Source organism: Epinephelus lanceolatus, chromosome 18, assembly GCF_041903045.1.
Source record: "Epinephelus lanceolatus isolate andai-2023 chromosome 18, ASM4190304v1, whole genome shotgun sequence".
NCBI lineage: Eukaryota > Metazoa > Chordata > Actinopteri > Perciformes > Serranidae > Epinephelus > Epinephelus lanceolatus.
In genome coordinates this window covers 25,423,980-25,436,012 of record NC_135751.1, presented here as the reverse complement: position 1 = coordinate 25,436,012, position 12,033 = coordinate 25,423,980, and the positions used below count along the sequence as shown (strand labels likewise).

The window sequence follows — 12,033 nt, the reverse complement described above, 5'->3', positions numbered from 1 at the left end:
GTCAGCTATAGTATCTAATTCAAATTCCCATGTTTCCTTATAATGTTCAAGGTATTTTTTTGTAGAGAGTTGTATTCTATATGTGGGAATACACATAACACCTGATTTTGTCCAAATGTACGAAACAAATCTTGTTCCCCTGTTTGAATACATCAGATTGGAGAGATGGTATATCCTTCCTATGTCCAGGTTAGGTCGTGTTGCACTGTTGAAAATGAATATCCTTCTTAGGTTATTATATCCAGTTCAATTGATCCCACCTCTCTTCTTCTATCGCAAAATTATAAATAACTTGAATAGCTCCTTTTATAGTTCCTTTAGTGTCCTTTATATGGGCCAAGAAGGGTGGTCTTGACCTTCCCGATATCCATAACTATCAGTTCAGTGCTCATCTGCGCCTTAAAATTGCCTGGGTGCATTAAGGACCTACATCTTTATGGCTTGATATAGGAAGCTTCATGTCCCAATTTCCCTTGACAAATGTATTATTTCTTTAAAAAACTTAAATCTCTGACACTTGCCGGTAACAACCCCATTACAGTGGCCACTATTAAAGCATGGTGGGCTATAAGACAGCACGAGGGTAGATCTCAAATCACCTCTGTCTTCACTCCAATATGTGATAATCCTGATTTCTTACTACAGCTAATCTGCTAAATCTTGAGGCATTCGGAGGGAAATATCAGTCATGTACATTTTCTATTTATTGATTTCTCCTGTTTTTAATCGTATTCAGGCACATGTTTTAGCTCTCTGACTTTTATCTCATTTTAATTTGGATTTCAGCATTGTTTGTTGGCTTGTTGACCTTTTAACAATCAGGTCTCAGAGTTCTTCTACTGGATCCCCTCAGGGATGTGTTCTTTCTCCTCTTTTTTTTTGTTTGTAATGAACAAATGAATGTCAAAGTATCACATAAAGATTTGTCCGTAAGTACGTGGACAACTCTGTCATTGTAAGTCTTCTTCATGGATCAGAATATGATCATGGCCCAGCACTGGATGAATCTGTTAATTGGTGTGACCAGTCTTTCCACCAGATTAATGTGTCTAAGACCAAAGAGATGTTGATTGATTTTCGCTCCTTGTGTGATCACGTGCAGCAGTATCATAAGCATTTGGGCACTGTCTTAGATGACAAGTTGAATTTTGATGTGATCACTGATAGCATCTGTATGAAAGCAAACCAATGGCTGCTCTATTTAAGGAAGCTGAGGAGTTTCTGCTTTTATTGAGTCTGCTCTTTCTTTTAACATTGTCTGTTGGTTTGTTAAATCTGAGCCTTAAAAACAAGAACAAGTTGGAAAAAGTAGTTAAGTTGTGCTCCAAGATCACTGGTGTTACTTTAAATAACCTCCAGCATCTGTATGAAGTTGAGTGAGTTGCCTGAGTTGAGTTATGAGTAATGGGAACTTCAACTCTGATACTTTCTTTCTCCCTGCCATGAGGGATAATGTTGCTGATTTGACAGCTAATCCTTTTGTTAATCTATTTTTTTTGCTTCTGTACTAATTAATTTTCACAATATGATTGGTCTAACTCTTGACACGGACCTCTGCAGATTGCTTTGCTAAAGCCTTTGTAATATTCCTGCGTCTGCTTATAACACTGCCAAGATCTGTCCCCTTCAGGCAAGCGTGGTATGCAATCCCCTTGTTTGGAGGTTTATTGGATTTGAAAGCAGGGCGAGGAAATCTCAGTTATGCAAAAACCTAATTATGAAAAGAGACAAAGCCCCATTAATTGTTTGCTAGACCGGGGACGCTGGGGTCCTGTGGGTTGTGTAGGAGAGCAAATGCCACACTGCTGCTGCGTGTTTTGATTTGTTTCTAGGGAGGACATGTTGAAACAACTCTGCACACAAACTATGTAGTGATGCTATCTCTTTTGCTGCAGCGCCCACTTTCAGATGCATGCACTGGTGGTGACAGAGTTACGTTTTAGACATTAGGACACAGAGAAAACTCAGCAGGCTCTTGCATTAATGTTTTTAATAATCAGAAGAGTTTCACAGCTTCAAAACAGCATATTGCTAAATGCCATACTGTACTGTATGTTCAAACATCAGCATTATCCATTAAGCTTTGTTTCTCATGAGCATCACATCACCTGGAAAGTGAACTTAGACATACAAATAAACTGTATTTGGAGTATTTCCGTTTTTATGCTGACCTGAAATTAAATTCTGCTCAGTATTAAGAGCAGGAAATGTCCGAGTCAGAGGAAACATTCCTGCAATTTGAGGCATAGGAAATTGTTTATAAGCAAGAGAACATTTCTGTAGTTTTTTCAATTTTACCTCTGTATTTTCTTTTCAATCACGTGTCGAACAGAATATTTACAACCACAAAACAAGCACCTCAGTGTACAATTACTTTCCAGTCAGCTGACCAATCTGCTCTGAATACTTAGCAACAAAGAAAATAAATATAATTTAATCTTCTCTTTCAAAAAAAAAAAATAAATAAAAAGGCAAAAATATGATTCAGTCATAAAAAGTGCAGAGCTGTTACGTGTCCTACTGGCATACAGACACTCGTCAGAAGCTGTGCAGACATGAAAACAGAAAGCACAGACTAGCTTTTACAGTGTCCACTGATATTAATCTGGTGACACGCCAATGACCCTCAATACTGCCTACTTACAAAAACCAACTCACATTAGCCGTTAAGCTAATTATCACCAACTCCTGAGTCTATAGTTGTTACATAGCTACACTTTTTCATCCTATTACAACATTTCTTTTTACAGAACAGCAACAACTCCAACACACAAACAATACTGTTTCTGTGTGTGTTTCTCTCCCAAGCACCAAATGATTAAGTGGTCACAGGGTTAGCATTACATACACACTGAATACTGCTGGAGGACGTAATACGACACACTGAAATGTGCTTTTTGTTAGTCAGGGTCTTACGATGTAATAATTCTTATCATTATTTTTTTGCCATCTATAGTTTTCTGTGTGTTTGTGGTTGAACTTTGGAAAGCACTTGTGTAACAAGTAATTTTTTGATAAGGACGAATAAAAGGAACAGTGCTGACTAACAAAAGCATCGGTGTGCCAAAATGACAGCAGATAAGATGACTGCAGCATGTCTAAGATATTGCATCTGCACCCTTTGGATATTTTTTAATAGCAAAGCAACCTCCAAGTTTCTCCTTAGTCGAAAAAAACCCCAACGTTGACAGCTACAAACGAGTGCAAGTCCCAGAGTTATAAATCACACAATCATCCCTGGGCATCGCTGTCCTCGCCTGGACGTCTGTTGTCCCTGAGGTCCTCTTTGGTCTTTTGTATGCAGGTGAAGATCTCCTTGAAGAGAGCCTTGTACTCGGGCTGCTGCTGGCCGTCCTCCAGAACCACCATCAGGTCAGACAGAGTGGCTGAGGACCGGCGGCGGCGGGTTCGGCTGTTCGCGAAGGGGCTGTTGGACGTCTGGACGGCTTTATGGCTGGGCCCGTCTGCCTGCTGGCACCGCCGCAGCAGCTCGTCATATTTCACCTAGACAACGCACATTTAAGGGAAATTTCATATATTTTCTTTTAACTGCTGTCCACAGTCGTTATTACCAGTCAAGGAGATATTTATCGTGCGTAAGTTGTACAAGACATGCTGTGAATACACCACCTGCAGCGCGCTGTACTGTGCATCCACCTCGTTGAGCAGAGAGATGCCCCTCTGTTTCACTGCCTCCGCTCGCCTTATACACAGCTGCTCGTGACCACGGCGAATCTCGTCCGGGTTCGTCGCTCTCAAAATGCTGTCACTGTTGCACCTCTGCCGGCTGTATCTTCTCTGCTGCTCCTCCTCCTTTTCTACCTTCTCCTCTGTCTCATCCTGCCCCGGTGTTTCGTCTGAGCCAAAGAATACTGTATCAGGCAGCAACAGCTGGTCCAGCCGTCTGACACTGGTGAGAGTGGAGGCACAAAATTACACCTGTTGAAGGTCTTAACTTGTATCACCAAGTGTCAGTCAAAAAAACAGAGCCAAAATAATCTGACAAATCAAATCTAGTTCACATATATGTCAGGCCTACCTGTTGGCACAGTCAGCACGCCACAGAAGCCGCAGCTGCTCCACTTCGGCCTCCAGCTCCTTCTGCCTGGCTCGGCAGCCGGCCAGCAGTGCCAGCCGCTGCTCCAGGCCACTGTTCTCTTTAGATGTCAGCTCACTCTCACGCTCTGCAGCCTCCCTGCGGCTCCGCTCCACAGCTATCTGGCTCTTGAGGGTCTGGATTGAGAGCTGGAGAGCCACGTTCTCCTCCTCTGGGTCCTGGCGTCTGTCTCGGTCATAGAAGGAGCCCTGCGTTGACCAGAGTCCATCCACATGCAGACCATCGTGGGCTAGATGCCTGAGCGGGGACAGGGAATGTTAATTCATGTGTGGAAATAGCACTTTGAGAGTAAAACTTTGCAGTTTAAGTTTACTCACTAAAACCTCTATAAACAGTGTCCTGTAGCTTGTGCTTTGTGTTTTTTTGTTTGCCTGGCAACTTAGATTTTGTCTTATCTTTTTGCTGGAGTGATTGGGGTCAGAGAGGGAGAGTGCATATTTGTGTTTGTGGGTAAAGAATGATTTTATCTAGGCTTTTAATGCGGTTAAGGAGAGTGTTTTCTGTAATATGGAGGGAAATACAAGATTATTTATCATAAAGTGTCAGATCTCTATAAATGTACGTATATAGACTAAAGCCAAAAAATGTTCGACAGTTTCTACAGTCAGGCTTCCACCTCACCATCTGCATCTCCAAAATGTTCGTGAACACGGGTCGAAGCTTCTCCCATCAAGTCTGTTTTTAAAGATCACAACTTTTCCGTGGGAAGTGGCGTACGCCTCTTTCAGGCCTTGTTTTGTGCGTGCGCAATGTCTACAAATGAGACCCCAGGTGTCGGACCATAAGCAACATGCATCCAAGAGGAAGCTATAAAAATTGCAGACACAGAACCAAAGAGAAAAAAAAGCTAATATAGTTTTAGTACACCTTTAATAAACTACACTCATAATATGCCATTTGCTAGACCTCATCATTGTTTCCACTACTGAAACAAACCCACGCCCCTGGGTGCTGCCATGACAAATCCTCTGTATACATAAACACAGGTGGCGTACTTTACCAAATTTTAGGGCTGACAATTATTTTGTTGACCCTTGAACAGTAATTTACTCCACTGCTCTCTCCAAAGTACATCAAACAAGTGGTGTGACACATAGCAGGCTAAAGCAACAGTTGTGTGTATGTATGAGGACGCTGCAGACAATGAAGGAGGATTAAAGTCTTTCTCTTGTGGATTATGTCTGAGGGAGGAGGAGGTCTGGCTCTGGGTGACCTGCATGTGTCCAGTCAGCATTCAAGGGGCTGAGACAGCAGTGTGTTGGGGGTAGGAGACGATCAGACAACAGACAGGAGCTCATCTAAAAGGTGTAGGAAAGACAACCATCTAACACCTACCACGCATTTCCCCTCTCTGAAAATAGTCCCTGTCTCATCCTGTGGTTCTGTTACCAGCCCAGTAGAGCAGAACATGTACAATGACACACACACATGGAAAATACCTGTCGTTGTGTAAGTCGTACAGCTCTTTGAGGCAGGACACACTCTGTGCTCCCAGGCTGCGTCGCTGCTCTGCCAGCTCTCTTTTGTTCCGCTCTGCCTGGGCTGTCTTCAGCTCCTCCACCTGAGTCTGCAGGTCCTCCACGTAGGTCTGAAGCCCTTCAATGGTCTCTGTCAGACTGAAGGAGAATGAAGAGAAATATGGCACTGAAGTTCTGCAGTTAATTAAACATGTGATTTTATATATATATTTACTGATAACTAGTGGACGGACCTTTGGATCTTCTGCTGGGCCAGGCGGCTGTCCTGCACTAGTCTCTGGTTGCCTTGCTCCAGATCCCTGGCAGCCACGTCTAGCTGCTCGTACACTTTGGCGTGCTGGTCGTTCATCTGACGCAGGAGGTCCACCTGCTTGGTCAGGTGCTGGAGAGCAAGAGAGGGAAATGAGATTTAGCTTGGTTTGTGTCTTTGAGGTTTGTTATAGTATATCTTGAATAAATGACACATGTATGAATCAGTGTAACTCTGTTGTGAATTTACCATCATCACTAAATTGAGAATTTGCTGCCTTTCTTTGTTTTATATAATTGTAAACTGAGTATTTTTAGGTTTTGAACATAGGCAGGGTAAAAATAATGGACATAGCCATAGTGGCGTCACCCATTGGTTTGTAGATTCCCATTTGGAAGCCTCAAGTTTGGCGTTTTGGCTGTTGCCATCTTGGATTTTGGAGCCAGGAGTGACCATACTTGGACGAGAGGGTAAAGCTGTGGAAGAGCGAGGGGTGACTCTGGCTCATACTGGGATGACACCTTGCAAACAGTCACTCAGAGCAGCCCTGCCCTTAAATATGCAGAAATTTAAGCCTTAACAAAATGTAATCACATTAGTTAGATAAAAATTAATCCCCTGCACAGTTGTCATGAATGTTTAAATTAACTTTTAAGATCAAAACCCTTTTTGCACCAGGCTATCAAGTTGGGCATTTTAACATGGGGTCAGCGGGGAGTGACTCGCTTTTAGAACCAGCCTCAAGTGGCCATTAGACGAACTGCAGTTTTGGGCACTTTAATCATTGGCTTCATTTTTTCCCTGCTTGATTTTAAGCTGTTGGATGGACAAAATAAGACTTCTGAATACGTGACCTAGAGCCCTAGAAAACTGTGTTGGACATTTTTTAATTTTGTTTTCACTGATTATGGAAGTGATTGTTAGTTGCAGCCCTACACATGTGTTTATAAGCCCAGTGAGGTTGTTGTCCAGATGGCTGGGCAATACACTGATATCATACAATACTGCAATATGAGACGAGATATCATCTTAGATTTTGGATACCATGATATCATAAAAAAGTGTTGTCTTTTCCTGGTTTTAAAGGCTACATTACAGTGATGTGATGTCATTTTCTGAACTTATTGTGCTAGCTTTTTTAATTTGCCTTTACCCCCTTAGTCATTACATCCACATTACTGATGCTTATTTATCAAAAATGTCATTGTGTAAATATATATATGTTTTGAGATAGTTGACCCTACAGTATCGTAGCAGTATTGTGATATTTGATTTTGTCTGTCTCGTCCAGCTGTTGTTTGTCCCAGTGTATCAGCTCTTATTTTATTTTCACTGGGTTTTTTTTACTGTCACTGTCAGTTTGACCTTCATTTTATTTTTCATGGTTCAGCTTCTTTTTCTGCTGTCACACGTGGGAGTCAGTCACAGAACATATTTACATTTCTTTCTGTTATTTTCACTGTCATTGTTTTCAAGTGTTTCTCGAGTCACATGGCCTCTCGATACATTTTAAAGTGCCTGTTATACCCTTATGATGGCTGTTAAAGTTGACAGGCATTTGTCGTCCATGTGCTATGAAGGAGTTTTGCTTACAGTCAAAGTGTTTAAGATACTTTTAGGACTGCCAACTTATACTATGGACTTCAACATTAATGAAGCTGGACAGTCTTTGTGTTTTTTATTCTTATTCGACTACTTACCTTATCCTTGAAGAGCACCTGATTTTTTACTATCACTTGGTGTCTTAACCCAGTGCAGCGCTTCCTATTTCTTCTTCCACATGTGCTTATAGATTTGATTTCTTGATTCAGATTAATGTGAGAGATACTAAAGTCTACAGGACACTTGATTATCACACATTAAGCAGCAACCTGTGAGGTTATTTAACTCTTCTTTAAACCCGACCCACAGAGAAGAAGGAGAGGTGATAGCAAGTTTTACACACTTTTACATTTGGTTTTACATCCTACATGAACACATTTTATTATCACAAAGACAAAGGCACCCTTAGATAAAAAGAGCTGCCAGTTAAAGGCCTTTAAAAGGACTCAGCATTGTGGCAGGGAACCATAACATGCATCTGTGAGCTATACTGCACGGTGGACAAGAATGTGCTCATTATCTACAAAGATGTTTCTGCAGTGGCTCACCATCTTCTTTCAACTTTTCTCTGGTAGAAATCAATGCAACCATTTGTCAAGGACGGCAGCACGGCTCTCTATCTCTCACACACACACACACACACACACACACAAACACACAGCTTTGAGGTTGTTATTAGTGCAGTGGGTAGGACCAGTGGCGGACACTGCATGAGGATGAGGGTCAGGGAGATGTATGGGGATTATCATATCAACCTCAATAAACCCTCGAGCCACAGGCCCTCGCTACCGTAAACAAATTAAGGCTCTTATCTTTGTTGGTCCGCTCAATGCCATGTTCTCGTACTCAAATAGATCAGCACGGTGCCATGATGTGTGTGTACTGAAACATAAGGGCCTAGGTGTGTTTATTTATGAGCTTATGCTCGGCTGTTGAGGTAGACTGACATAACAGCCAGAGGGTCCTGACGCCTCTTGGGGGTCGCCACACTTCATGGGGGGGTCGCAAAGCCTTCTTAATTTTTAAGGGGTGTGAGAAAAACTTTAAAAAATAATAATTACAGAGCAGTGGGTTAAATGCTATATCTCAGCATTTCAATTATTTCTGTGAAGAAAAGTATTTTTTTTGGTTTTTAAAGTTTAAATAATTATTCAAGATATAAATCTAAAAACAGGATAAATCTTAATCAAATAATAATTAATTAAATAATGATAAATAATTCACAGAGCCTTCACTTTGTGCTAAATGGCTGCGTCCTGCATATTAAAATACACAGTTAAAACAACCAAGGAGCTAAAAGAACAATGGCCGAGCATCAGTTGGAAGAAAACACTGAAACTGTCAAAAAAGAAGCCTAGTAAATATGTATGATTGCTAAAAATAAATAAAAATATATACATAATACAGACGGAGAATTGTTAAGAAAGTTCCTTAAAATATAAGGAAAACTCATCTCTGATGAAATATTCACATGAAATAAGGTGCTCAAAATGAATCCAAACCATTTTTCACAAATTTCCTGCAGTTATTGTGTTCACTATTTGAGTTAAGTGTACAGTTATTTGTGCTGGTATTGTTATGCATTAAATATAATATGAAATATCAATAAAACATGTCAGTCAGGGGTCGTCAGTTTCCTCAATGATAGAAAAGGGGTCCTTTAAGGGAAATGGTTGGGAATAACACATAAATATTTGTAGCAAAAGCAAAGCCTTCTTTAAGATCTTGTTGACTTGACCATGTCCAAGTAAAAGGTAGACGGCGGCAAATAAGCAGGTGAAAGTTTTCCTATAATTAGGCAGACGAACATCCTGCCAAGGCCACACCAAAGGCTCACTACTGGGTCAGACTGATCAGGATTAGCTTTTACTCCATCCTATTTAAAGAAATTCACAATGGCACCTCGCTTCCAGTGAAAGAGCTCCTCAATGAATCTGTCATTGTTGTCTCATTCAAATAAAATCACCACATATCTGCAGCTCAATATGCACCGACAGCAAAAGGTGTATATGTTTCAGCATGTGTTTTGCATGGTGAAATGGAAATGCAGCTAAGAGTTTAGTGCTGCCGGGGCCTCGAGAACTCTCATGAGTTCCTTCCGAACATTTATCACCTCTATCTCCTGCAGCTGCTCCTGGTTGGTGGAGTACATCTGCTGCAGGGCCTGCTCCAGCTCATGGTTCCTGTCCAGGAGGGTTTTCCCAAGCTCCGCTGCCAAGTGGAGATCTGTCAGAAACACAGGAAAAGATGTAAACACGGGGTGCAAGATGGGCTTCAATGCCCAAACACAGGCAACTGATAGAACTGGAGCGTGTGTAAAAGGTTGGCGCACACACATACACCTCATTGTGTCACACTATTAAGCATCTGGCACTGGTGAATCGAGCAGGAATCTGAGGCATGCCTTGGGATCTTGTGACCTTTTCTCCCACTAAAGTCTGGATCTTGTCCAGCAGCAGTGTTGACTAGCCCTCTGAATGGAAGACAATGAAACCAAGCATGTTTCACGCACTGAGCAGTGTATGCCCCCTGTGATTTTTAATTCAAACCTGCCACGCAGCCAAAAAACAATCTGGTGAATGTCTTGTAGCGAACAGGAGGATGCCGCACAAACTGGGATCCTAAATCTACAAGCAGTAAGCTCAGCTGTAAAATGCTACAGGAAGTCTTTCCTTCCTGCTGCCATCACTTTGTGCAAAGACCCGCCTGTGTATCAGGAATGTGACTCCTCTGCCCATAACGGCCAAGATTTTTTTCCTTCATCTTGGACAGACTGCTCACTTGGTCATTTATTTCTACATTCATCATTTTAATTATAACAGTAATTAATCAGGGCTGTAAGCAACAAGTCTTTGGCACAGGTCAAACCCCAAATATACTCACGTTTCATTCATATGTCAAACAGAAGCATGAAACCTCACACTGATCAAGTTGTTGTTTCAGATCACTCCTTCCAATTGTTGGGTATTTTATTCTTATGTGTTCTCTCGTGTCTTTTCAAGTGTGTTTTTACTTCCTGTGCAACTAATTGCTCTCTAGGGACAAAATATAGTTGAAGTTAAAGTTGTGGCCGCTCATTTTTTTGGCATCGACTTATTGATCATTACAATTCTGCTCATTGTTCTCTTACAATTTTTAAGATAAGATAAGATAAGAGTAGGCTACAGTACAGTTAAGTAAAATAAAGTACTAAAGTTAGACACAGCTATACATACATATACATAGCTATATTCATCTCATTATTATGACAGAGCTACAATCATTAATCAATTAGCCTAGCTGTCAACGATTAAATTAATCGGCAACTAATTTCACAACTGATTAATCTGTTTTTAAAGGGGGAAAAAAACTAAAAAGAATTCTAATTCCAGCTCTTTAAATAAAAATATTTTCTGGTTTCGTTACATCTCTGCCACATTTAACTGAAAACATTCAGGTTGTGGACATAACAAGATATTTGAGGACATCATTTTGGGATTTGGAAAACACAGATGAACATGTTTCCCCCATTTTCTGACAATTTAATAGATCAAATTACTAATTAATGAATAGAGAAGTTATCAACAGATTAACTTATAATGAAAATAATAATTATCTATACATATGTATATTAAAAAGATTGACAAATAATTTAATTTTAACATCGACCTACGAAGGAGAAACACAACTGTAAAGTGTATTTTCAATACATATTAGAGAATTATCTTCTAGTTTTATTCTGGTTATTGCTTTTCATCAATGTTATTATGGTTTATGTGATGTGCAGTTTGTCTCGTGTGAAATCTCTTTATCTCAAAGCCACCTCTGTGAACTCAACAGCACAAACAACAAGCATGAGAAGCAAGTGTTTCAGAGGGAAACCATCCACAGGGGAGCTGTGACAGCCTCAGGACACCAGATTTCACCTCATGACTTGTATGATGATTTAGTCACAAGTGTAGACTACAGACTTAAATCTCAACTGAGAGCCATTTGTGTCATGTCAGTGCAGAGAAAACCCATGTGATCTGTGTATTCATTAACAAGCTTGTGCCATAGCTGATGTGACAATATCTCAGCTACATTATTCTGCTGTCTGTGGAGTAACAACACATCAGCCCACACAGTCGGACACAACTTAGGGTGCGACCGCAAACCCGAGCAGCACTTACCGTGTTCAAGGTCCTGCGGGTCGTACCAAGCCTCTCCACTCTTGTCAAACTCTTCCTCCAAAATCACGTCTGTCAACATCTTAAAGCCGCGTGGCGTGTCTGTCAGCGGCTCCACCTGACAGAGACCCGACACACGGGTGTCTGTGTAAGTAAACTAGCAGCTGTAAGTTCTCCGCCGTCCACCACCGAGCGTGGAGAAACGTAAACTACATCCTCCCGGTGAGAGTCTGTTGTCTACAGCAACGTGGCAGATACACGCCTGCATCCGGCAGGTGGCAGATATGACTGCGATACAGGAAAACAACTTTTAACTTCTTTTTTATTTTAACAGATATTCAATATTCAAATTAACTTTTAGTTCAGTTTACAAACTAAACTCTACAGCAAAAGTTAAATATATTTTAAAAATGTTTTCTTTGTCGTAACTTCCTGCTT

The 12,033-nt window shown here is 41.0% G+C and overlaps 1 protein-coding gene across 1 annotated transcript; it reads right to left on the bottom strand.

Moving 5' to 3' along the window:
* Positions 1–1,975: 1,975 nt before the first annotated feature.
* Positions 1,976–11,865, bottom strand: cdr2a (cerebellar degeneration-related protein 2a). Its single transcript, XM_033644052.2, has 7 exons — positions 11,599–11,865; positions 9,561–9,673; positions 5,829–5,977; positions 5,557–5,733; positions 4,040–4,354; positions 3,631–3,910; positions 1,976–3,504 (listed from the first exon to the last, which is right to left on the bottom strand). The coding sequence occupies exons 1-7, from the start codon at positions 11,675–11,677 to the stop codon at positions 3,232–3,234; spliced, it is 1,386 nt and encodes a 461-aa protein (XP_033499943.1). The 5' UTR covers positions 11,678–11,865; the 3' UTR covers positions 1,976–3,231.
* Positions 11,866–12,033: the final 168 nt, after the last annotated feature.